At 40.3% G+C, this 27,581-nt stretch overlaps 2 protein-coding genes across 2 annotated transcripts; one reads left to right on the top strand and one right to left on the bottom strand.

Moving 5' to 3' along the window:
• Nucleotides 1–461: 461 nt before the first annotated feature.
• On the bottom strand, nt 462–6,527 carry pold4 (DNA polymerase delta 4, accessory subunit). Its single transcript, XM_031867207.1, has 5 exons — nt 6,447–6,527; nt 4,442–4,560; nt 3,717–3,800; nt 1,853–1,964; nt 462–1,517 (listed from the first exon to the last, which is right to left on the bottom strand). The coding sequence occupies exons 2-5, from the start codon at nt 4,548–4,550 to the stop codon at nt 1,493–1,495; spliced, it is 330 nt and encodes a 109-aa protein (XP_031723067.1). The 5' UTR covers nt 4,551–4,560; nt 6,447–6,527; the 3' UTR covers nt 462–1,492.
• Nucleotides 6,528–13,367: 6,840 nt separating this feature from the next.
• Nucleotides 13,368–27,568, top strand: p2rx3b (purinergic receptor P2X, ligand-gated ion channel, 3b). The gene is made up of 13 exons (XM_031867068.1): nt 13,368–13,380; nt 13,929–14,055; nt 15,384–15,519; nt 15,682–15,753; nt 16,815–16,881; nt 17,080–17,173; nt 19,149–19,226; nt 19,320–19,461; nt 20,415–20,551; nt 21,220–21,313; nt 23,525–23,590; nt 23,870–23,947; nt 24,260–27,568. Exons 1-13 carry the CDS (start codon nt 13,368–13,370, stop codon nt 24,383–24,385), a joined length of 1,230 nt encoding a protein of 409 aa, XP_031722928.1. The 3' UTR covers nt 24,386–27,568.
• The last annotated feature ends 13 nt before the right edge of the window (nt 27,569–27,581 follow it).

Here is a 27,581-nt window from a genome sequence, read left to right on the forward strand (position 1 = left end):
ATCGTCTGACTTCTCATACTATCGCGGGTAACTCTGTCTACCTTGACGCTGCTGCCCCGTAATTACCGTGATTAACGGTATTTGCCAGTGCAGAAAACCAATGGAGTCAAGCACAAACCAATGAGAGGCCCGGAAATCAGACTGACGCAAAACATTAACACACCAATGTGTAGAATCCTCTTAAATCCCGCCCACTATAATCCTTTACAGCAGAAGCGCCCGCCTCTGATCCCAGTCACCCAGCTCTCGATCAATCAGCGGGCGGTGCGTCTGCGGTCGCTCAAATGATCAACATGCGAACCAATCAGGTTTGCGTGTTTGGCGACACTGCAGAACACTGCCCAACCTCCAAAGTGAGTATTTCAAAGATGACATTTATAAAACTCAGCGTCTGACACGTTTTTCATACACTGGTCAATTTTGAGATTTTGGTCTCTTTTTCTTTCATAACAAGAAGCAAGAAAACCTCCAAAATACACATCCAGGTGTTTATTTTATTACTTAGTTTATTTGCTTCTGTACATTTCCATTAGATAATGTCTCATTTGCATATTTAAACATAACATCTCAGAAAACTTGTAATACAAAAAAGAATTGTCTTAATCTAAGTAAATAACTGGTGAAGTTACATGGTGATATCTAATTAGGTAATTGTTTATCCTATTAACCTGTAGTTTCTTCAAAATGTATGTAATTTTACAACCTTTTCTCAGAATGAGTCTTTTTAGACTCTTTTAGACCCACCAAACCTTCCAGTTTTATTCCTCATTTAATAACCTCATTTGTATGCATTTTTGTACATTTTCAGAAAACCCATTATACAAAAAAAAAAAAGGTTTCATGAGGTCTCCCGTGAAACTTGAAGAGTACATTCTGTTTTTCAACTGCATTCTCAATGGATAAACACTAGCTCCATGAAGAGAGACCTTTATATTACAAGAAGTCGGGGCCATGTATGTGTATTATCATTTCATGTTCCAATAACCATACCCCCCCTTCTGTATTCCATCACTTTAACCTCTAACATAGAATAACTTTTCATGAATGCTGAACTCTTCCAATGCGTCCATCTCTTGGTAGCATTGTAGAACACATGCACTCACTCATTCTCTACCTCATGTATCCCCTGGAGTTGAGGGAGACTGTGTTAATAAGCTAGGACAGTTATAAAAAGACTGAGGCAAATGTATGTCAGTGTGTAGATCCCATGGGAGATCCCAGAGGGTAGGAAATGATCTGAGTGTGTAACACTTTGTCATTCATGTCTCTTTCACCATTTCACAGCGAGGTAATCCCTCACTCCATTATACATCACAAGATAGAAGAAGCCAGTATTTTTAGTAGAATTCTTTTTTAATCAAAAATGTGAATAATGGAGAGGACAACCTAGTACAATAAAAAGTAAATCCCTCTGAGAGACACATTTGTGATTTGGGGTGATACATAATTAACTTGACTTTTGTTGGAATTTGCATTCTTTTCTCTTTCTTCTTCACAAAGGATATTCACTCCACAGACTGAAAGAGAAAGAACACAATCATTACCAACAAAGAAAGGCAGACTTTATGGGATTGCCACTATTATTGATCACACTTAATACCAGAGGAAGGCTAGAGACATATACTCATTATTTCTAGGTATGATTTTTTTTGTTCAAACCACCTCCATCTACCTTCTACATAAATTAGTATTTGAGTATATATCTGCCATTAGAGGACAGATAACACAGACTACCCATATTGCTAGAGGTGGTGGATGACATAGTGAGTATAGTCGTTAATACAAAGTAAGCATTGTGTGGTATTTCAAATACTCTGGGGATACCACCAATGTGGATGTATGTGTGTGTTACCTCAGGTTGTACTCGGGGTCAGTGTTTGTTTGCAGCAGCAGGTCTCTGATCTCCTCAGGTGGGCTCAGACCATGAAGCTTTGCTCTCTCCCATCTCTGCAGCCTGCTGATACCTGGAGAGAGAGAGAGAGATGCTACGATGAACCTTTCGTGTGGTTAAAAGCTGTTTTTGCACTACTACATCTGTACTGTTCCCGATAACAATGCACAAAGACAGCATCAATACAGCTTTGTGCATTAAGATGACAGTGGAGGAGAGACTGTAGTAAAACATGGACACAAAGTCTGTGAACACTGTATAGTCTAAAGCGCAGCAGTAAGACTGAACCAAACTGTCAGTGGCGGGCCATGCATTTTATACCTGGGCCTTCACTGCTGTCCTGCAGCTGAAATACCACCTTATAACCACATGATGGCGCCACAGTTATTATTCGTTTCTAAGGCTGTAACTATGTACGTATTCGTATTACACCGTTCAGTACGAGGCTTTCAAGACGTTTGAATAATACTTGAGCATTTGGAAAATGCAGAAGCTTAAATTCAGGAAAACATAATGTTTTCTGCGCTCATGTAGGACAGTGGTTCTCAGCTGATCTGGCTGTGGGCCCCACCGTCATTCCTTAATGACAAGCCGCGGCCCAAAGAGATCGTCTTCGGATTTTATTTTCACATCTTGAACACGAAACGTACTGCTCTGCAATGTCTTTCCTCGTCTCAGCCCCGTGTCACGGTGTGTGGTACATCTCACTCGAGTCAGGAAACTTGTCAGAATGCCCATATTTGATTGGCTAAGCTGCATCACGTGATGTGATTCACAACGCCGACTAAGCCTCTGCTGTTAAGTTTCGTTTCACGATAGTCACGTGCTCGCCCACTGACCAATCACAGCACACGCTGTACCTCACTGCAGAGCTGCACATGGAAACTAAGCTGCACGTAATGCTGACGTAGCTATAGGCCGGCTAGCAGGCTCTGACACGACAAAGAATGCGCCCAACATGTCAAACTAAAGATCTGATTGGTTGAAGACTATGACAATCAACAATATTGTCCCCATTCACTTAAACTGCACCAGGATGCACTTGTGAGTCTGCAGGTCTGGGGCCTCTCTTCTTACCTAGAGACACAGAGGTGAAATCTGATTGGATAAAAGCTCTACTTAAAACAAGCTGCACTGGAAGCAGAGCAACTGAGGAAGACAGTAGCTGTGCAATGAGAAAATAAGATAATGGGAAAAATAATTTTATAAATTATAATACATGTCGTGTATTTAAGAAAAATTATAAAATAGATATAGCTTTGTAATTCTGTTTAGGCCAGCAGAGAAGGCTTTGCAGGCCCTGACGGCCCACCACTGCAAACAGTAGAGCCTAAGCAAAGAGCTAACAGTGGATTGAGGGGAAGTGCAGAGTTCGTGGTCCCTCTCTGTGGGTTCGTCACTACGAGCGGCACCATTCATGTTACACGTAATGATTGTTAATACAAATATTAATATATTGCTTCCAGATCCTGGTCCTTCACTGAATAAACAAATATCTGATATATCTCATTTAACTCTGAGCTGCAAGAAATGTCAAACAATTATATATTTCTTCTTTTAAATCATTTTGTGAGTCATGAGGATCTACTCTTCACGTCTTTATTCTATTTACAATGCAGCATTGTTACAGTAAAACTGCTCCTCCTCCTTTCCATATGAAACTTTGGTGAATCAACTGCACTATCTATATGTTAAAATAATATATATATATATATATATATATATATATATAATATAATATTATTAAATCTAATATTCAAACCACTTTACCTTCTTCCAAAGCCAGGTATTCTCCAGTGCGTGTATGTGTAGGTATGTCACCAACCTGTGCACGGCCCAAATCTCCAGTTCAGATCAAAGTGTGTGAGTCTCTGCAGCTCCTCCTCTCGGACCGTTTCAGTTTCAGGCTCTGCTCCAATGAAAAGATCCAGAGAGAATTCTAGTCAATGCTACTGTATCACAACACTGCTCTAACATTGGTAACATTCAACTGAAATATAAATTACATTTCAAAATAAATATTTAATTATCTTTTTGATGTTTAACAACCATTTTTTTATTTAAAGAAAACTCCAAAAACTCCAATGACCCATCATTTTCATTGAACACCAGATTAAGTAAACACTGCTTTATTTCTAATAGAGCAAGCCCCTAGGAGGAGCGCCAGGATTTGGAGCTAATTTACATAGTGGCCAAACGGTGGGATTATAATTACAATCCGTCACGTGATGCCACGGAGCCCAAAACTACTTTTCCCTATAGACTTACATTAGAGACATTATATTTTCATATACTGTGACATTGTGATCTTTACAGGGGACATAAAGAAGGCGTGTGTCAGTAAGGAGAGACATTTTAAAAGCTAACTGGAACTTAAGGTAACACAAATCAAAATATGAAGAATCATGAAAATGTGTAAAATATAGTTTAGTCTTGTTTAGATGGGGATTGAGATCTGTAGTTCATGTCTGTTTCACTAAGGAGACATTAGCTACCACACAGAACATAGCTCGCCCAAACACGAGCTCTAGACACACTGCTGCTCTTCACCTTTCTGCGGCGGCGGAGGAGGAGTGGGCCTCTTCTCTCGTTTCACCCCATTCCTTGCTTTCTTCACCACCTTGAATGAATCCGTTATCAGTCCACGCTTGGTTGTCATGGTGACTGATCTAGAACACACAAAAAGGCATACACTTTACTCTTCTTCTTTGCTGTTTATATAGTTTGGTGAATTTTGTCCTAAACACAGCGAGAGGAGCCCCACAACAATGTGTTGGGAGGAGAGCAGGCCCTTGTGAGTGATTCACATTTCCCCTCAGATACAGGCAGGCGTTAGAGAAGAACCCACTCTATTTAAATATGGTGTCATTTGCGTTGTATTCCCTTGGAAAGGCAAACCCATCTCCGTCAGGATTTTCCTTTTTGGGGTAAAATAGTCCACGACACAAACTATAATTAATATTTATAAAATAAATGAATCAAATGTTTCTCCAGTAGACAGAATGGACAAACCCAGCCCTGGCTCTAGGGAGAGCATTACCTGAATGCCACCATAGCTCTCTACACACTTTTCAAACTGCGCCAAGTCTATAACTAGTCTATAAGTAGTCTATAACTAAAATGCTGTTTTAAATATTTAGCATTACAAAAATGAGTTAGCTAGTGTGATCGTGAATGTTAGTTGACGGATCTCTCAACAGTGTGTTGCTGAGACAGAGAAGGGTCTCGAACCGAGTTACATTTCTCCTGATTTGTCTGTCTGGCATGTGAAAAATTGGTCCAATATTTACTTTAGCGACTATGGAGCGAAAGAATCGGTCATAATCTGTGTTCATGTTCATTTCTCTTATTTAGATTCAACACACTCAGAAAAGGGGCGGGGCAGTGGCAAAACCAACATGACACAGATACAGGAAACTGACTCTTAGTGGGGTGTCTCCATTCAGAACTGTCTCTGACTGTGCTAACCTGAGCGGCACGGTGTAAAACCTTGGGGCCGCCAGCTGCCAGTTGACTCCCGTTGCTCCTAAAGTGGTGTTATTGTCGTAAGGATTGCCTCAAATGTTTTTTTTATCTATTGCACTGTATTCACTTTATATGTTTATATGTTGGACTGGAGAGAAACGTCTTTTCAACTCCTCTGTATGTTCGGTACATATTGTGGAATTGACAATAAAGCAAACTTTGAACTTTGAACTTTGAACTCTGAGGAAAGGGAAAGGGAGGAGCGAGCCAAGGGGCATTCAGTTGGTTGCAATCTGCAACCGCACCGCTACATGCTGCCAAATCCTATACACTGTACCTTTAATAATAACTCACTATCAAGCTATAATTAAGTGATAACATGTTAGCATTCGCCACTGTCTGCTTCAAAACATTCACATTAATCTCTTATGTAAAGTTGAACATGTCTGGGCAAAGGCTTTACTAGGCTTACATCCGGTTTTAACTTTCAAAATAAAGCAACTCTGACGGCAATTATCATATCAATAATATTATATTTTACAGCTGCTCGTATAAGTAAATTATTATAAATGTTATATTACATCAAATTAAACTTAATCTGATATATGTTGACATGCTTCTCCGTAATGTATGCCGGTGTGAAAATTCATCATAATGTTAACGACTCTTGGCGATTTCCTCTTAACTTCGGCACTTCACACTAATACAAGCTATTCCAATGAGATTGTGATCTACTGCATTGTGACCCGGTAGCCTCTACTGACACTCCTTTCTACCTCCACAGAAGCTTACGGGGACTTAGTTGGAAGGATGTGGAGAGTTACGACAGCATTAACCAGTTATTACAACTTTACATCCACCTGTCAACAACGTTACTCGGTTACCTTCCACACGGCTTTACGGATTTACACCAGAAGAGTCTTACGTTGAGTAATCGACACTGAATGCTGTAGGAAACAATGCCTCATTATAGCCTCTTATATACAGTCTATGGTTAATCATTATAGCATACGCTGTAACGTTCTAATAATACGTAAACGTGTTTCAGCGTGCACAACTTCACGCTCAGCTCTCAGTCTATTGAACTCACCTCGTTTCGTTCTTCAAAAAAGAAAAGCTCTCCAGACGTTTCTCTCTGCTCAGTGTGTTTTCTCTTCATTCAGTCTGCAGCCAAAACAGTGTTCTTCTTCTGTCTCTACGGTAGACTCGACACTGCTGCGCCTCTTTGCTGCCGCCTGCCGTTCTTTTCCGTGTATTGCAGGTCGGCAGTGAGCTACTAAAGTGCATTACTATGGAGCCAAATACTATGGAAGCCCATTCCTACCAGCAAAAAAAAAAAAAATCAGTCCACTGTTGCAGCTAAACACATTACAAGATTGCTGTTAATGTAGCTTTGACAATAATATATTTTAACTCTCGATGAACCATGTTCATATCATAATATGGAAGCCCGTTTCCGCCACTGTGAGGAAAAAATACAGATCCTCCAAGTCATTATAATGAAATACTATCTCAAAATAATGACTTAGCATCTCATAACATTGACAAACGTTTTATAGGCCTATGTGTTGTTTCCTCACATGCGCCAAAGCAACAGAAGCAAGTGAATGAGACAAAGCTTGGCAGATCAAAATGGACACCATAATTGAAGACTACATTAGACGTGGATTCACAAATCGGGAATTTTAGTCATTTTGGAGGAATCACATTATATCAAACTAAGCCTCCAGGCCCTAGAGAGAAAGCTACGAAAGAACCAACTTTGGCGGAGACCAAATAAGACAGATGAAGCCGAGTTAGCATCCTTCATTCACCAACAGCTACAGACGTCTGGCAAACAGCACGGCTACAGATAGATGCACTAGAAATGTTGGATGGCCGGGATAATTACAAACAGAGAAATTATTATTAAATTATTATTATTAACTAATTATTAAGAATTAGTTTGACTCACGGGTGACAAGGAGGACACCGACCGTCAGTCTTGTGAGAGTTTGAGCCATGCTAAAAATTGTTAATATGTCACTTTATTACATTTTTTTAATGTTTTCATGCGAGACAATAACCCATTCTTTCTTTTATGCGGTCACATTATCCAAATAGCGCATGTTAGCAATTTGCTGCGATCGTTGTCCGAGATTCGCTTGTTCCTACTTCACAGACTGCTGGTAAAATCATACTTTAAAGTTCATTTAATAGGCACTATGCAGTACGTACTGATGAATATGTCATATGCAGAACGTTTGCGATGTTGACCACACCGTAACACTATGAATCCTGGTGTTCCTCGGCTCCCAGCCCCTATCTGTTTAGTTCCACATCTCAAACCGGGACATTTCTATCGGCCTTGGATTAACATCCCCGTGAAAATAGGATTTGCCGTAAAATAAATGCGGGGCATGTCCCAGGATCCTCATCACTGTTTATGTCTCAAATCTGCCTGAAGCCAGCTCTTACTGCCCTCTCAGTTCACTGGTCACTTCACTGGTGGATCATTTTGTTTTTAAGGCTCGAAGTGCTTCTGGTTCCTTACTTCTATATATTTGTAGTTTGTTAAGCTATTACAAATATGATCACTTTCTATCATCTCATACTCATCCGGATGTTATGATTTTAAAAGATGGAAAATCAGTTTCTTTTAGTGGTTTTAATCATTTCAGAGGCACGGTGTGGCTCTTTCTCTGTAGCCTATTTATTGCACCATTGCGTGCGACCTATCGGAGAAATAATTCTGATAATTGAACTGAAACCACCACAGTCAAACACCAAAGAAGAAAGTTGTAAAAGCAAAGAATGGTCAATTATGTAAAAAGCCTTGATTAAATCCATAAAAAAGAGCAGTACAGGGTTTTTGTTAATTAAAGCTGAGACAATATTGTTAATTACTAATTTAGTAGCAAAAAAGTTCTGTGCTTTGGCCTGAAGAAATGGAGTTAGTATGAAATAAGTGGATAAAAAAGGATTCCAACTGTGAATTAAGTATTTCTCCAAGGTAGTTTTGAGATTGAGCAATAATTATTTTATTCAGATTTGCTACCACCTTTATGGAGAGTAAGAATATAAGCAGTCTTCTAAACTAAAGGAATGATGCCTGAGGTGATACTAAGATTGAAAATAGGAGTTAGATACTCAGAAATTAGCTGTGCGCAGGATTTCAATGAAGTTACACTTTAAAGATAATGTAACAGGACGGTACGGAGGACACAGAAATTAGTGGCAGTCCAGCAATCAGAGGCAGAGTCAATTCTGCAGGTTTTTAAGGGTATTTAATTAAACAAACTTCAAGAAACCCAAAACAGAAAACCTCTATCACCAAAACAGAAAATATTAACTATTTCAGCCGGGCCGCTAGCCGACTTATCGTGCTCAACTTTCTCCACCCTGGAGACCTTAGGGAGACACCACACTCCTCCTCTAGCAGCATGGTCTCTCTGATTAGCTTCCCTGCTTGACCTTTGTTCATCTCCCTGATGAGGAGATCAGCTCCAGGTGTGTCTCTTCCCACACCTGATCTCAATGCTCTCCTGAAGGAGTGGGTGGAGCCTTCTGGCTGGAATGTAGATTCCAGCAACTACCCTGCCCCTCAGCCCCTTACAATAGATATCACTTTGAAACTTCCCCATTCGATTACTTACATTAAACCATTTTGTTCCTGACTTATTAAAGGGTGCATGCTTATGTAAAACATGGCTAGAAACATTCGTAAAATAAATTAATAATAATTTCAGGATCAGGGATTTTGAGAGTACAGGTCCAATGTCCTGGTCATCGAAATGTTTTTTCTGATCATTATATGTGGGAATTAGTTTTCCTCTGTTTCACAATTCTAACGCAAACAATGAGGCAATGGTCACTGACACCAAGGTCAAAAACCCCACAGGCAGAATATGTGGTCATATTAATTCAATTATGCTTGACTTGGAGGGATCTTTCAGGTTGGGGTGAGTAGGATGAGAAATTAGTTTTGTAAAATTGAGATTGTAAAAAAGTGAAATTGAGATTGCCAAGGATAATCACCTCATGATCAGGCAGTGGCCGTTCTCTCTGCTGATTCTCTTTAGGACATTCTCACTGTAAACAATGCCAATGACTTACTACAGGCTTACTATTATAGAATGAATGCCTGCTGCGTATCAGTTTAACATTCAGCATACTGTAAGGACAGCTTGGAGGCTCCACAATAGAAGATAATAAGGAAATATTGTTCTTGCTATAGAAAGCTGAAGTGAAACCATAAAGGTTTCATTTCCACATTTAAGAAAATTCAAATTCACTGCCATTCAAATCACACTGACATCTGTATTAACCCAAATGACCCCCCAAACATCCAGCCTTAAATAAGAACCTGCTCAACAGACTGCCGTGTCCAGATAATGATGGCAATTAAAGGAAAGTTAGTTTTTTATATGTTTTAAGCAGTTAAATGAACACCATTTTTTGTGTATGCACTTTTAGGTTACGTCAGCAGTCCAACAGAAGAGACTGCCTGTCCTGCTGAATGGCAGAGACCTTTCAAAGTCCTTTCAAAATAAACTTCAGTCTCCACAGGAAGTTAGGTTTAGGCCACAGAACTATTAGATAAGTTGAGGAAAAGAGCGTGGTTGACAGTACTTGACTGACTAACGACTGATGTGACAAAATGTTAACATTTACTTTTAGTTTTAAAAGGGACCCGAACAACTGTGTCCTGCAGGAGAGTCCTGTGCTTGTTTGACCCATCCACCTTCCTCCCATCCCGCGTGGACTACGTCTCTCTGAACACTACGTCAGCTGCTCTGACCGCTTAATAATGATGTGTGTTGGTTTACATTGGAGTTAGTTCAAAGCCTGAAGCGTCTCATAGACACTAAAGGAAGCCTCGGTGCTTCGGTATCAGACGCCGAGGGGCACTGAGCGTCAGTAGTTGACGAGTTGGGAGTGAGAGTGGGTCCAAAGACCGGTTTATAATCCCAGACTTTCCCCTCACTATTGCCCAGCAGCTGGGAAGCAAGACACAGGAACTTCCTGGGTATTGAGGAGTGTTTTTGCAAACTGTAACCTACGCTGTACATGTAGTGCCACCAGGCAAACTCACTGCTAACCTTTGCCTTACTGCGCAAATCAAGAAAAGAGCAGATTCCATACTGAAACAGCTGTTCACTTGCAGCCTTTACCAATTGGTTAAGAGTAGAGAGGAGTCCGCAGTCAATGACAGTATAGAAATATAAATATATCAACAAAATATGTCTTTCAAACTGTGTGAATCACCGAAACTACAAGAGGTCCTTGAGCATACAGTAATAAATGAGCACAAACACTATTGATGGGTCCATTGGTTTGTAGTTTTTAAAATAATCCATAACTACTGATTTATGATTTAAAGCACAAATATATTTGTTTTAATCCAGAATAATAACTTAAATAATACAATCTTTTACGATTTTGGATGATGCAAACTTTTTTTTAACTTTAGACAGAAACCCACAACAAGAGATTGTGTTGAGTCACAGAAGTTAGTGAATCAAAAGCTAGACAGGAAATGAAATCAAGTCCCAACCCAGTCCGGTTGTGTGTGTGTTTTCAGTCCAGGACCTGAGGTGACAAGCATGTAACATACATTTCATCGCTGCAGAACTTCACCAGTTCTTGACAGTGTACTGTGAACAAGAGCAGTTTTTTTTTTTTATAACAACGCCAGCTTAATTTAATAAGAACAATGATAACAGTTGTGTTTCATTGTAAAAATAATTATCTATTTTTTTATCCATGGAGACAGCTGGACGAACAGTGATGGTTTAACTCTTCACCACTTCAACCCTTCTGTCTGTGGCAGGAAGACATTTACTCTTCTTTAGTCTTTATTTGGTTTCCCATTAGCTTCCACAAAGTGGTCGCAGGGTCCAGATAAAAGTGCACTGGTATGATCTTTGTGGCTAATGCCTCAATGGATGTAATCCTTACAATGAAAATGATGGTGATGATGATGGAAGTTAACCCAATGATGATGAGGATGATGGGTGACAGGAAGGCAGAGGACAAGAGCAACCTCTCTCTCTCTCTCTCTCGTCATAAAAATCAATACAAATCTTTTTGAGCAGTTGCAGCCGACTTCCTCAGTATTTCCCTGTCTCCCTTATCCTTCCATCCAGATAGATCACTTACTGTATAATCTAATCTAAGGTGTGAAGAGAAATGCCACTTTCTCTTTGTCTTTACACTGATATCCAGAGAATGCTTATGAGAGACTTATGGTTTTAGAAACAACAGTCATGTGTCATGGTTTTACTCTCTTTTTTTTAATAAACCGTATAAGCTTCTAAATTCACCAGAGGGGCATTTACTGATGTCTTTTATATCAGAGAACAAAACCTTAAAATCTCTTAAAAGTGCAGTGTGTAGGATTTGGTGGCATCTAGCAGAGAGGTCATTATCGACTTATCATAATTGACTGTTTAATGGAGGTATTTAGAGAGTCAAGGTGGCAATAGACTGAAGACAGCTGTGATTGAGTTAGTGTGTAATGTTATCTCCTGGATATAGTTTGTGGTGTGTAGTCAGATGTAGAGACTGATGGATGAGGCTGATAGCAGCCTTTTATACAAGATGACTGTGCTCTACCTTTAACATGAGGAATAAAATGCACTCTGAATCATATAAATATTTCATATGATAATGATATTAGGTCCATTAGGGTCAGGGTAGGGCAGGGGTCACTAATTGGCGGGCCGCGGTCCGGATCCGGACCCAGACGCCGTTGTATCCGGACCCAGGACCTAAAACCGATAGATAATTGAGAATTACTAAATTTTGACGGAGTGCTTCTATTTTAACTGGCACAGCTTTTCCAGCATTTACGACACTTGTTCAGTGGCCACACACACCGACACCGACCAATGCGTTGTAAATCACATCACGTGATGCAGCTCAGCCAATCAAATATGAGTATTCTGACAAGTTTCCTGACTCGAGTGAGATGTACACACACCATGAGACAGGGGGGAGAGACGAGGAAAGAGATGGAAGAGTCGGAGACTATTAAAGGTAGCCAAGGAAATAACTTCACAAGACAATTTCCAAAAAGAAAAAAGAGGTCCGAGACACCAGAGTCTTTAACCAAGAATGGACAGACTCGTTTAGGTGAAATCTTCCAATGGGCAATTAAAAAAAACTGTATGTCTCATTTGGACTCACATCTGAAATGAAGACACAGCAAATAAACCTAAGAGCCTAATATGATTAGAATCCTGACACATGAATTCTCTCTCCAACAATGATGTAAACAGAGAGAATAGAGCTGAAACAAGTGGTTTAATAACCACAGATAAAGTCCCTGCACACAAATTTCTCTTGTTAGAAGATGAGAAAAATATAATATGGTGGCTTTTTTGATTGGCATCACTTCACAACTGAATGAACTGAATTTAAAGCTGCAGGACAATTCAGTGAAATTAATTTTATTTCAAGATGCATATTTTTCAAAAGCTTTGTTATTTAATTTATTCTTTAATCCAGCCCTTATTTTACTTGAAATGAGAAGAACATTTATTTATGTATTTCTATGTATTATTTATAATCCATCCAGTTAAATTTGAAAACTGAGAATAATAATTGTTAAAATATAATTGATGTGTACTTTCTTTATTTGATTTGACAGTTGTTGACGTTACTACTGCTAGACTTCTTGAATATATATATATATATATATATATATATATATATATATATATAGATATATACTGTATATTACTAAATAGTGCAAGTTAGATATTATTGTAATGTTCCAGACCTTTGCACGAGGAGATTTTGTCAATCTGGACCTTTTGAAAATTAAATTGAATACCCCTGGTGTAGGGGATCTGTGTCCTTGTTTTGGATTGGGTCTTCTCTTTATTTGAAAAAGAACTTTCGAAGACCTCTCGTTACCAGCCTAACCATATCACAAAGAAATCTGAAATCAGATTTGAGACTGATCACACAGTTTATGTCCTTCCTTTAATCTAGAAACTCAGAATGCTGTGCACAAATCTTGACCATGAACATCCACGGTGTGCTGAGCAGAAGGAAGGAGGGAGACTTTGAGGAGTGGTTTAGCTAATCGGGTGGGGCAGAGAGTCAGAGATAAACGAGAGAGAGAGGAGGCAGAAAGAGACGGGCAGAGTGGGTGAAGAGAGAGACATAGAGAAAAGAGAGAGAGAAAGCTGTTTACTTGTTGACCTGTTAGTCAACATCATACATGAAGTCACAGGAAGAGAGCATTACCTGAAGACCGGTTTCCATGAAGAAGAAGAGATACAGCTCTTGGATATCTGGATACAGCTCTCAGCGTTGGACCTAAAACATCCATTTCTCTTTTTTCCCAACACAAAATAAGAATGAAGACTTCAGCCACAATTGGGGACCGACATCTGTATTTGCTGTAGCACACACACCAACAGCTGCTTCATTTGGAGTTCAGTTTCAGCCTTTATATCCATAATCCATACGCAGTGTAATTTAAATTTTCTTCATATTTCTGTAATTTGCTTTATATTCCTACCGCATACAGAAAATACACAAACACAAGCTTTCTTTGTTTTTACTCACACACATACAGCTAAGATGTGGTCTTGTATAAAAGACTTCTTCACCTATGAAACCACAAAGTCAGTGGTAGTGAAGAGCTGGACCATCGGCATCATCAACCGTGTCGTCCAACTCCTCATCATCACTTACTTCATCGGGTGAGTATTTCCCTTCATTCTGGTGTATTTTAGGTTAATGCACTATTTAATTTGGCCTGGTTGGATCACGCATATATCTTTTGTGTTTATGTAGAGTAAATGTAACTGAAGGTAGGGTTTTTTAGGTTTGATTGTATTGCAATTTCTAGTTAATCATGACAATGATCAAATTAGGATTAATTTAACTAAACTCAATATATAGATATATGTAAAGGTGTATAAAGCCTGCCACAGACACATCTGCTCTCAGTCTGCTCTCTGTTTTACATTGCAATTTTTTAACAATAACAACTATCTTTGAAAGCCTTGTGTTAACAAATTAAGTGACTAGTAGTTTCCTAGTTTCCCTTTAGGTTCTGTGAGTGGGCAGTCTGTAAAAAAATAACGTGACATTCTTAACCGCAGTCTAAACTTGGCATGCAACTGTCAGGGCTTGTTCACTTTGAGATCTTCTTCCAGTAGTAACTCCTATACAGCACCGAGTTAACTATTAGCAATTAGCATATCTCATATCATCTCACTTACCAGTTGTTGACAATCACATGGCATAGCTGAGGCTCTCAAAGCCGCCACATACTGTAGTGTGTCACGGTTTTATCCGTCCTTTGACAGTACTGTCTGAATGTGTGTCTGCATGCTGACACATTAACTTTCGGGACGAATGCTTCTAAAGTGTAGCCATGGCCATTGTTCTGGTAGAGTGTAAAATAGCCGTTGCCCAGGATATTTAGTAAGACCGCACGTCGTCTTGCTATGCGTCTCTAAGATGTTTAGCATGTAGTTGTGAAAGTTTTTTAACAAGTTCCTGATGTTGGAAAGGGCGACTTGGTACTGAAATGGTAAATTTAGTCTTCCGACCACTCAAAGCTCTTTAACACTACATGTCCTCATTTATTCATACACTGATGAGGGGGGCTACCATGCAAGGTGCCACCTGCCCATCAGGACTATCTAACATTCATACAACATTTACACACCGTAGTTCTGATTATATTGTTTTCCCTGAGGACGCGTTGCACACATGCGCTATAGATTGCCATCTCTTGTAGCGTATCTATTGTAGCGTATGCCTTATAGCGTACCCCTTGTAGCGTACTCCTTGTAGCGTATCCCTCGTAGGTAGTGGACAAGTAACAAGTCCACTACAGAATGCGGGTGTCCGCACAGGGCCTATGTGTACACCCTGATGAGGAAATCACACACTTTCGGGAGCCATCTTGCCCTTTACTGCACAGGCATAACGTTTCAGTTTTAGCTTAATCTCACATTTTGTGTGTGTGTGTGTGTGTGTGTGTGTGTGTGTGTGTATGTGTGCGTGCGTGCTTCAGGTGGGTGTTTGTCAATGAGAAGGCCTACCAGGTGAGAGACACTGCTATTGAATCCTCAGTGATGACCAAGGTCAAAGGTTTTGGAATCTACAATGACAAGGTCATGGATGTTGCAGACTACGTCACTCCTACACAGGTATGGATGGATGGATGGACAGACGGATGGATGGATGGATGGACGGATGGACCGGTAATGGATGGATGGATGGACGGATGGGGGATGGATGGGGGATGGATGGACAGGTGATTGACAGTAGTATACATTCATGGTTATGTGCTATATATGTGTTTTCCACAGGGAGCTTCAGTCTTCTGCATCATCACCAAAATGATAACTACAGAGAACCAAGTCCAAGGATACTGTCCTGAGGTCAGTTACTGTCACTACTGTTACTGCAATACTAATACAATTATTAGTACATCACAATTATTAATACCTCTACCACATTACAACTAGTGTACATCGGCATTAAAGTGCATTCCGAAATAAATAAGGAAGCTAATTCTCAGTTTTGCATGTTTCCATGGACATTGTACACATTCATGCCCCCTCATAATTTTGCATTGCGTTCTGTCTAACTGCAATCACTGTTGCTAACTGTTGCTACCACTGCTATTACCGTTAACACACTGATTTAATCAAAAATACATTATTCACTTGTAATAATTCATATCATATCTATTTCAAAAACATGTAATATGGACATTACACTCACCGATACTAAACTACTATGTTACTGGATATGATGTCATTATCACCAGTACCATAATCTAAGGTACAACAAAAAAGAACCATTCAGAGCTAAACTGGATGACTGGAAAAGGATGGTGCTGTAGACAACATCAGGACCTTGGTGTCACCAAGAAAGCTCCTTCCTTCACCGGTGAATTATAGTTTGGCGTGTATTTGCAGTGTACTGCTCACCCAGTCCCAACAGACCCATCTCTAGTAGTCTGTTAGAAGCACATTAAGGCGCATAGAGCAAGACTGTACTGAGATCCCACAATATTATGTAACCTCTCCTCTCTTGCTGAGCATTTAATGTGAGATGTTTTCTGTATGTAGTTCTGTCTCCTCAGCAGCTAAATGCTCCACTATGTTCACCAGCTAGTCTCTACCTGTGTCTGTCTGCTGTTTGGTGCTGGGCAGGTAGTGAAGTGAGTCGGTTTAGTAGAGCTCGCTGAAGACAGCTGCCTGCTGCTGGAAATGACACTAACGAGGACTCTGACATTGAACCAAACCATTTAAGTTGTGGCCATAAAACCAAAGCCATGAGCTTAAAGACGCTAAAATCGAACGGCAGTTACGAGTGATGGCTCACACATTACGCACGTCATTTCATCCATTGTTAATGCAAAATAATTATTGATTCGGCTTTAATGTGTGTTGTGTGTGTGTGTGTGTGTGTGTGTGTGATTGTGTATATCCAGAGTGAGAAGAAGTATATTTGTAAGCAGGACAGTAACTGCGAAAAGCATAATAAGCCAGGAAGTTATGGTGAGAACTTCTTTCTGTTCCTTTTTCTTCTCTCATCATATTTGATAAAACTTTGCAACATAATTAATGACAACAATCTATAATTATTATTGTCATTATTACACGTATGCATATGTGTTGAATTCCTCTGTTAGAACTGGTATTTATTCATTTTTTTGGTTTTGCAGTTAGCATGAAAGCTTTTCTTTTCCTGCCCAGGAATCCTGACAGGGAAATGTGTTCCGTTCAACGCCACGGTCAAGATGTGTGAGATAAAAGGATGGTGTCCTGCTGAGATCGACACCATCAAGACGTAAGACGATACCGTGCATGTGATAGAGAGCTTTTGATAGAGAGCCATTGTTCAGATGGCTCAGTGCAGTGGAGTTGGACAGAAATGTGTCCATTGGTAGAAACCGAGTCTTAACACGATGATAATCAAAGAGATTGTTTGCCGCCTTTGTGAGGCTGGTGAAGATAACATTTGTTGGGAATAACATAGCCTCAAAAAGGGGGCACCAATATGTTGGGAATAACATAATCTGACACGGGTTATCAGCAATATGTTGGGAACGTAAAGGAGCGTGTTTGGATTACCAGCATCTAAGAAACTAAATTCTTGACATCAATAGAATTATTAATGTCAGTAACAATTATCAATGATTATTAATAATAACGGGGCACCACCCTGCGAACAGGGACCAATAACCAAACAATAAACTAAGTCTCATAATTAGTGTTCACTCACAATGTCAATAGTCTGAGTACTATTACACATTCAGAGTGAAAGTGAAGGTTTAAGTTCGAGCACAGACCACATATACAGCTATTATCACAATACACATGCACAAAGTAATCACAGACAGCTGCTCTCTAAAATATAACAGTTTATTACGTTCTAGTCAACTAATATCTAAACTAAACTAACAACAACTATACATTCATGAGCACGCTATCTAAAATCAACAGACTATTGAAAAGAGGGGGGGGAGTGTGTGTGTGTGTGTGTGTGTGTGTGTGTGTGTGTGTGTGCGCGCGCGCGCGAGCGAGGGAACAGCTCAGCGACGTATGACGTAGTTGGGACGTGGTGACGTCTCTCATGCGCGAGACTCAAAATGGCAGATAGCCAACAGGAGGCCCGGCGTCTAGTGCCGGTAGCCGTTTAGCGCGTAGCTACATTAGCTCAAAGCTATATGTGTGTGTGTGGATTAGTAAAAGAGAAGGGAAAGGAACAAAATGAAATAAAACAAAAGATTAAGATCCTCTGTGCCGCGCGGGAGTACGGAAGATTGCTCTCTCAGCCAGGGGAGCAAGAACCGCGACTCTTTGTCTCAGCCGGCGGTTCTGACCTCCTGAACTGATGAGAAGCAACTTCGACCTCACTAGGCGGCTAGCTCAACACAGATCACGGTAGCATGAAATACATTAGCTTCTCCACCACCCCAACGATCTCAGCGACCGTTAGTGTCGGCGATTATTAAGCATACTCCACGTTATAAAAAATGAACAGTACTTTAAACACACAAACAAGATAAAATAAACACAAATTAACTCTCTCTAACTCTGCCCAGACTCTATTTCGCCTTACGGTACGATGCACAGGCAGCGCGGCTGCGGGCCGTGGGAGGTGTTCTCTTGGTAGGAGAGAATCGCTGTCGTCTGGATAAGGATTTTCGCGTCCTTATGGCTGGAGCAAACGAGGCGCTTGGTGGAGAGTGGAAGTTCTCTCTCTCTCTCTCTCTGAAGAAGTCTTGCTTCTTCACTTCTGCAGGACTAAAAAGGGGTTCGCTTCGTGGATACGAACAAAGATAAAATAGACAGTTTGGTGAATTCGGGCAGCGAATATAAACTGTTAAACCTAGGATTTGGTTGAAAAGGGAAACAACGTTGGTGTGCTCCCTAGCTCGACGGAGGTCGAAGGGAAAAAGCATTGAGGTGGGGGTTGCAGGTAGTTTTGTAGAACAGTGGCTGAACCACAGGGGTCCTGGGGTGTCTTGGCTCTTGGCCAATTAGATTGCAGCGCTGCTTTCAGGTAACTTCAGGAACACAGTTTTTTTGGGGGGAGGAAACTCACACCCTAAGTGAATTTCTTCAGAGTTGGGGTTTGGTGCTCAAATTGCAATCAGGATGAAACCTTTGCTTGCAAAACGGAAGGCCTGACTGTCTTTGTTTCACAGCACATGTTGAAGCCATATAGTCAGATCCCAACAATATTCAAACACAATGCTGTTTGCACGTCTATCTGTCTTTTCTCTTCTTCTACGCTCCTCCCTTCCCCTCTCTTTCAGTACGCCAATGATGGAGGTGGAGAATTTCACCATTTTCATTAAGAACAGCATCCGCTTTCCAACCTTCAACTACACTAAGTATGACAATTGTGATTTTAAATATGATGATGGTAATGACAACGACACTGAAGTCTGACATGTTGATTTGATGATATGTCTGTATGTGTGCAGAGGGAACTTCCTGAGTACCATCACTAACACTTACATAGAAAAATGTAACTTTGACATGGTCAACAACACCTACTGCCCCATCTTCAGAGTGGGAGACGTGGTCCGCTACGCACAGCAGAACTTCACCAAGCTGGCCGACAAGGTAGAGTCAGGAGTCTGAGTCATGTCTTTGAAAGAGAAGTCAAGGCAGATGGTTTTCTGGTCATTACAATGACACAGCATTTCCCCTTCAAAGTTGTGTCAACAGTGTTTTTTGTTATTGTTATTGTTCTGGGATTTTTGGGACATTAGAGAGTCAAATCGGAGACTTTGCGTGTCAAGTCAAGTTTGTTCTCTTCTAACTCAAGTCTAAAGACACTTTTCAAGTTGTAAACGAGTAAGTTAATACACCAGACAACACAGTGACCCACTGGTCAGTGAGCCACTGGTCAGTAACCCCTGGCGTTCTGGCAGTTGACGTGTGCCATTAGTGAGAACAAAGCAATGAATCAGAGAAATAAAACATTATTGTTTCTGATTTTTGAATGGCGGTTATGTTCTAAAGCACAAATAAACACACACACACTTCCACAAAACCCAGAATGAGTAAAAATAAATGAATAAAAATGAATAAAGTCAAAGTAAAAGTTTTTATAAACACAAAAAAAGTACAAGTACACTCAGAAAAAACTTTGTAACAGTAACAAGAGTAAATATAATGTGTTACTTCTACCCCTGTCACACACTGTATGATTTTATCTGCCAACTACCAACATCAACTGACCCCGACTTCAACTCCAACGGAAGTCAAGTATCAGTAGTCACACCCAAATCATATTCAAAACTTTCTCTACAGTCGTTATGTGTGCAACCTGCCTTTTTAAGTCTTGCATGAAGCAAGGTATTTTCTGTTTTTCTGTGCATTCAAAATGTTACCCTTTTTCCTGCATATGAGACACAAAAAATGTAACTTGTGACTGATACACAGACAGAGCAACATTTCTTCCAAATATACCAGTCAGTGCAAATTAGTTGTATGTAAATGCAATTCCTAGGAGACAGGGTTGAGCACAAACACACTGATCCACGTGACTCGTATTTTGAACATTCTGTCAGGGGGGAGTGATTGGAATAAAGATCGGCTGGATATGTGATCTGGATAAGTCAGATGACCAGTGCAACCCCTCGTACTCATTCACCCGACTGGATGCCATGTCACAGAAGAACGCTGTCTCACCGGGCTACAATTTCAGGTAGGTATTGTATATTAGCAACCTTTTGTGTTATATTTCTTCAAACTCTTTTTACATCCCAACAGCAATCAATAAATCACAAGTTCTGACAAGAAAAATAAAAAATCTATGCAATCATTTCATTTGGTCCTTGAAGACTGGGTGCTGGATCCTTAATAAGATGATGAAAAAGTAAACACACTGCTTTTACAGAGGAGCAATAGAAAGCATCCTACAAACTGGCATGGGATATGCACAGCCCAGTTTTAGAGAGGGTCGTCCTTCAATCAGAGGATCGATCCATGTCGATGTGTCCTTGGGAAAGACACTAATGACTGATAGGTTCCATTCAAAGAACTCAACGAGAAAACTTGTCTTTGACTGCGGTGGGAAACTACTGAACCATTTAGCTACAAAGGCTACTATCACCCTCAAGTCTAACACCATTTATGGATTTTGTTCATTTTTTGTTTCTGTTTTGTATCAGGCTGTTAGAGCTTTTACCTTTGTGGTTATTTGCTCTCTTGACCCTTTGAAAAGTGCTACAATGCTTTCAAATGTGACATGTACATAATAATTTACTATATATCTATGACAACAAAGAAATGGGTCTTAGATGCACACTGATTTATAAGCTTAAAAGTGATTTATCTTAATATAAGACTGGTGTGATTTGTCTGTCTGGACAGGTTTGCCAAATATTATAAGATGGAGAATGGGACAGACTACCGCACTCTGGTCAAAGCCTATGCTATTAGGTTTGATGTTCTGGTCAATGGAAATGTGAGTATATATTAACGTGTATCAACGTGTGTATAACATACTTTCTATTGGTAACAATGAATTTAGAGATATAGATATGAATGTAGTTGTTTTGACACCTCAACATTGAAGCTTCTTGTTCCTTCTTATATTGTACAAAAATACATTTAATGGCACCAGTTGCCATTAAATGTATTTTTATGCACAATACTTCTCCATCTTTTTAAACCTCTTGGGTAGGCCTGTTACAAATACCTTGTTTAGCATTACAGAATAGCAGAATAATTGGACATGGGACATTGAGATAGCAACCTGGTCTCACTCCCAACGCCTTAAATAACGTGTCCTGTGGGAAACTAAAAGAGTGAGTCGCTTGTCACATGATTTGTTTGTCACTCGCTAGTCATGTGAGTCGTTAGTCACTTGGTGGTGATGTGAGTCGTTAGTTAAGTAAATGTCAACCATGCTGTTTTTCTAAATGTTTTTTTTGCCTAAACTTGATGTGAAGATGGAAGTTTATTTTGAAAAGACATTATGCGCTTAACGAGCATATATTGACGCATGCGAAGCTGACGCTAGAGGGGTACGTAGAGCATCATGTTTTAAAGCTTTGAAGAGCTGACCAAGCTGCGATATTTGAAGCATTGGTGTGAGAATATGTTGGATATAGATATTGGGCCTTATCTTACACCTGGGGCAAAGCGGCGCACAGTGCTGTCATAGCTACGTTTAGACTGACGAAGTTGTCATTTTCACGCCCACGTTGTGTAAGTAGCGCTTGTGTCCATCTGTGCGTCCATGGGCGTGTTGGTATCAAAATGAGGTGTGGTCAGGCACATTGTTTGCATATTGTTATCTTGAGGCAGCAGAAAGTGAAAGTGCTTCATTTGAAAACAAAAACTGGTATTTCCAACTATGAACAGGGCACATTATTCAGAAAGTAAGATGCGCCTACATAGGGAGGTTCACAACGGACATTTTGAGTGAATTTTTATGCCCCAATTTAAGAGATGTTTTTATTTGTGTTAAGGAAAACCCAAAATCCTCTGTCACACTCAGAGGCTTCCCCCACACATTTTTTCTGAGAAAATGTGTCATGATGAGTCCACGAGAGCTGTTGTTATGCCTCTTGTGGTGCTACTTCAAAGTTTGCGGGTCCTCTCCCACTAACAGGCAGATTGAGGCTGAAGTTTCCGTGCATCACAAACAGCCTGGCTGCAAGTCTGTGCATAATGCAGCCTCTAAATTCAGCACCCACCAACAATTGACAGTGACAAATAGTAAACACAGTGCCTTCCCAATCAGTAAAGACAATATGAATAAATATGAAAATGAATGACATCAATACAAGACAATTCTAGGGCAGTAATGAATAGTTGGAAGCTTCAAAGCTTCATTCATAATGTTGACATTCAAATTCTAAATCAACATTTGAATGCTGCGCAGCATGTCTATTCATTCTATTTAGAGTCGGTATTTCTGCACAGTTGCAGATAAGATCAGGCTATGCTAATGTTATTAGTATTATACTATTTGTAGAAATAGATTCCAGTGGTAGCTGTGTAGGATTGTTTCTGTCTTGTCTGATCCAAACATATCCAATAACACCAGAGGGTTGTAAAATCCAAATGTATTGTAAAAGGATTCATATCATGTTTTTATCAATTGAAATACTCTGATTCAATCCATCCATGATGGCGTTAAGCCTTTCACGAACAACATTTTTACTGCAGCTCACTACTTTAATTTTCTGAATTTGCCATTTGAATAGCAATGCATTTAAAGGGAATGGGAGATGACACTGATTGGTTTAATCTATGTTACGCCCAAAACACACCTAGAGGCTAAATACAACCCCTTTGCTACTTGCGCTTTACTTTGGCCAAGATCATTTACCGTTAAACTATCACAGGTGGAGTTGGACACATGCACCATCACTTTAGACCGTGCACTATAGATCGTTTAGATAAGGCCCATTGTCTCTATCATAATATTAAGTGATAAAGTAGCTATGATCAATGAAATTCAATTATCAGGATTCATCAACCTTTCAATATAAGGTCTGTGGTCTTTTAATTGAAGAGTCTCAACATTGGCCATTACATTACTCACTAAGGTAAACTTAGGGGAGTTAGGAGATGAACAGAAGTTATTTATTGTACTACATGGATAACGTGCTAGTCCTACCCAAGGGACCGAAGCCTGCTGAGATAAACTACAATTACTCTGCAGGCAGGGAAGTTCAACATGATCCCTACACTCATCAACATGGTGGCAGCCTTCACGTCAGTGGGAGTGGTGAGTTTTACTTATACTTGACACAACCAGTGTGAAAAATACTCTTTAATTTCATACTTTTGTGTTTTTTCTCAGAACTAATATGGAGCCAAACATTCTCCTTTTACCTCTGTTTTTGAGCATTATCTCATGACAAGTTGACCTTTGCTGCATAAACATCGGAAATTTGGGGCTACTGTTGGGTTGAATCTTTATATTTTCATCTCTACTCTTGCTTTGTTGAATGCTTTATGAACTAAGGTGATTATTATTAATATTAATATTATTATAATCATTTAGGGCACCGTGTTGTGTGACATCATACTGCTGAACTTCCTGAAAGGAGCGGAGCAGTACAAGGCCAAGAAATTTGAAGAGGTAAAATACCCGCTCATGCTTATTAGTGTTGGTTATCACAAATAGAGCTTTTTCACAGTAAACCCCTGCCTGCTGGGCGGTTTGATGAGAGTAGAGTTGCGGGTCAGAAAAACAAAACTATGAGCCAAAAGAGGCTGAAAGGCTCCTGATAGAGCTGAGAGGGGAAGCAGAGTCGGGTGATAATTCTCTGCAGCTTTGTTAATAAAAGCAACACTTCATGTTCACTAAATGTGACATTCAATCATTTATGTGATTAATGCACTTATAACATCCAAAATGGCACCATGTCTCCCTCTCTCTCATATACTGTAGGTGTCGGACAGCCCGCTGGATTTCCAAAGCAATGGGTTGTACCGCTCCCAGCTGTCACTCAGACATAACGAGGCCATCATGCGGTCCAGTGACTCGGGGGCATTTTCTATTGAACATTACAGCTAAATGGACAGGAGCAGGGAGCAGTGGATTGAGGAAGACAGATTTAGGTTGGGTTTCTCTCAAAATGTTTTTAAGTTTCATCAATTTTTACACATTCAAAAAAACTAAAATTGTTTGTTTGTCAATGTCAAAAAACATGTGAAGAAACTTGAATTGTTGCTAAGTTATTATTAAATGTTTCAAATACTCAAATACTCAAAAGCAAAAGTGTCTTGCATGGTGACACTTTTGGCATGTGATATTGGCTTGATTTTCTGAGCAGGAAAAAAAGCAGTTTGTGTTTAAAGGAGCATGATATAACATGCAGAGCATTAACATATCATCAAACAACAATCATCTATGTAACGATATACAGGAGGAATGTCTATGTGAACAGAGAATGAAGTCTCTCTCCCTCTGTGTGTGTTGATCAGAGCTTCTCCTTGCTTTGTTGAGAGGGAGGCCGGTACCACGCATACCTTTTAGTGCATGTTGGTGCATGTGAGCATGCCCCACTGGTTAGCTCACGGCCGCTGCTCTGCACTGCTCTCATACGGCGGTTACAGCTGATAACGCCGTCCCAACCGAAGCTTAGCATCCACCCTCCGGTTCGCCCTCAGGTAAACACCGTTAGCTCTGCAGCACTGTTGCCGTACTTTGTACTGTTATCGCTGTTAGCATCGTTAGCTACAAGCCATTGGCTCAGGCATCGCCATTTTGAGGGCCGTTAAGAGGCAATCGAAATGCTCCTAATGTTGTATCTTGCACCTTTAAAAAAGGAATTTAACCTGAGAAAGATTTCAGGTTTGAGCTCTCTTCGCTTGTTTTGTAACTTGCATTGAAACTACTGTAATGCACCACAGCTATGCTATGAAGGGCTTTGTGAGACTAAAACAAAAATAAACAAGACAAGTGGCATGAATTAATTCACTCGCTTGGCCTTCTTTATTAACTCTCTTGTGGTTTCTTTTCTGATAGATTTACTCTGGGTAATGGAGCTGCACTGTGGTTTGGTTTGATAAAAGCAGCCATTTTGTCTTGGATGATAACAAGCTGGATATAGCCACAGCAGTGATGGAGAGCACGCTATTCGTAATATGTACTTGTGTGTGTGTGGATGAATGAAAAACGTGTGTACGCGCCTCGTCTCACATATCTCCACAGCACTATGTGAGGGCTGAACACAGGTCTGGCAGCACCCACTATCATTCTGTTATGAGGGGAATAAAACACTCTGGCTTGTTTGTATTTCTTTAAACCAATCCCAATCGTCTTGGGCGGTGCTAAGCACAGGATGCAGGGACGGTGCCCTTGCAAAATAGATAGCAGATAGCAGTATGGGAGGAGAATCCTCCATGAGATACACTGTCAATGGCAGGCTTATACCCACAGTGTACATCTGATTCTCTGCCCTAACCTGATTGGCCTGGTTTGGGCCGGGTCAGGGTGCGGTTTCTAAAATTTCTCTCACTTTTGAATTGGATCAGGGCTCTATTATAGATCTAGTACGTGCCCAAACAGTCCTGTGTGGAGGTAATTATAAATCAAAATAAATCAAATCACCTGTGTGGGTGTACAATGGGTGTGTGCAGGGGCCACTGCTACAGCACTAGAAGTCAGGCTTGCTGCCAATGTATCTCCGTGGTCAACTGCGGTACTGCAACAGAATCATTTTCCGCACCGACCCACCTGTCCATCTCATGCTCCTTCTGGTTCTGAAGTTCGATAATCAGTCGGAGTCTCCTTCCCGACACAAACTTTCCCATGGCAGGCTGAGCAGTGTGATACCCCGATAATTGGAGAACACTCTCTGGTCCCCCTTTTTGAAAGTAGGAACCACCACCCGGTCTGCCACTCCCAAAACTAACATATAGCATTTAGTTCGAAGCCCCACTGTGCCTAGGGAACAGCACCACTAGCATGGCTGTAGCCTCTCAGCCTTGTTAAACCAGGAAGATTTGAACTTTCCCAGAATCTATAAGCATCATTGGCTGCAGTTCTGTAACTTTCCAAATAGGTTCTGCCTATATTTTCTGTATGGGCAGCTCTTACGCATGGCAGGCATGCATTCAAAGAAATTGCTGTGGATTATGTGTAACATGTAATTCTCACCCGTGGTTGTCAAATCCTTTGTAAGGTGGTCTTTGATGATTCAATTGTTCCATATGAGATTGTCACAACACAATTCCATGGTCGGAAAAGAAAGTTGTAGAACAATTGGAGTCATTGAGGAGAAGAATTGACCACTTGTCCAGAGACGTATTTATTGCTAAAACGGTGGCCAGAATGGCCGCTGACAAACCTACGCCACTTCCATGTTCTGGATTTGAACAGACCAATCACAACCGTTCATCTACATGCATGGGGTCGAACTGGGGTGCCAGGTGGGGATAGCGCTATTATTGGTCAACGTTGTCTGGGACACGGCTCTGGGGAGCCAGGTTTTTTAAACTCTGTGATTGTTTCCACACAGTTTAAGCAACGAACCAGAGAGACTGTCTTCAGTCTCCAGTTGAGCAAAGCATTTAGAGACTGACCTTTGTCTAGAAATATCTTAACAACTATTGGATGGATTGACATGAACATTTGGTACAGACTTTCATGTTCCCCAGAGGATGGTTGTTGCCTCCCCTAACCTTTCATCAAGCACCAACGTCAGGTCAAAATTGGTCCAATACTTGCAAAACTATTAACATTCCAACAGTCACTGTTATACCTTATACTTTGCTGCTTTTTTGATAGCCAAACAGTAGCGTTGTGTTTGTCATTGTTTACAAAAAAAAACACATCAAGTTTTTGTGTAAGTATGAAAGAAAAGCTACACCAATGAGATGGTCCAATAAACTTTAGCAGCACTTCTGGGGTTAACTGGAAGCAGGTTTCACTTTATTTTTGATGTTTTTTCATCCCAGTTCATGGAAACGAGCCAAATTGCCTTAAAAAAGATAATAATACAAATACGTAAAGAGCAAGAAAATATATGTAATGATGTAATGAAGAGGAGGGGATACATATATGGAAGATGGATGACACACAGGAAAACATGGAAAAGAGATTTAGCAGATGATGTGGAGTGAAAGGAAGCTGATTCAATAAAGATAGCAATACCATGTGATGTCTTCTCATGTTCCTGATGGAGCCTCTTACAAAGCCAAGCACAGTGATGTGTACTCTGTGTGTGTGTGTGTGTGTGTGTGTGTGTGTGTGTGTGTGTGTGTGT

Source organism: Anarrhichthys ocellatus, unplaced genomic scaffold (assembly GCF_004355925.1).
Source record: "Anarrhichthys ocellatus isolate YVR2014 unplaced genomic scaffold, GSC_Weel_1.0 scaffold38, whole genome shotgun sequence".
Taxonomy (NCBI): domain Eukaryota; kingdom Metazoa; phylum Chordata; class Actinopteri; order Perciformes; family Anarhichadidae; genus Anarrhichthys; species Anarrhichthys ocellatus.

Coding starts and splice junctions, on each gene's coding strand:
- pold4 (XM_031867207.1), bottom strand. CDS start 4,550: ATGACAACCAAGCGTGGACTGATAACGGATTCATTCAAGGTGGTGAAG. Junction 1,965..3,716: donor GAGATTTGGGCCGTGCACAG/GTTGGTGACATA, acceptor CTCTCTCTCCAG/GTATCAGCAGGCTGCAGAGA. Junction 1,518..1,852: donor GACCCCGAGTACAACCTGAG/GTAACACACACA, acceptor TTTCTCTTTCAG/TCTGTGGAGTGAATATCCTT.
- p2rx3b (XM_031867068.1), top strand. Junction 21,314..23,524: donor ATGTTCTGGTCAATGGAAAT/GTGAGTATATAT, acceptor ATTACTCTGCAG/GCAGGGAAGTTCAACATGAT. Junction 23,948..24,259: donor AGGCCAAGAAATTTGAAGAG/GTAAAATACCCG, acceptor CATATACTGTAG/GTGTCGGACAGCCCGCTGGA.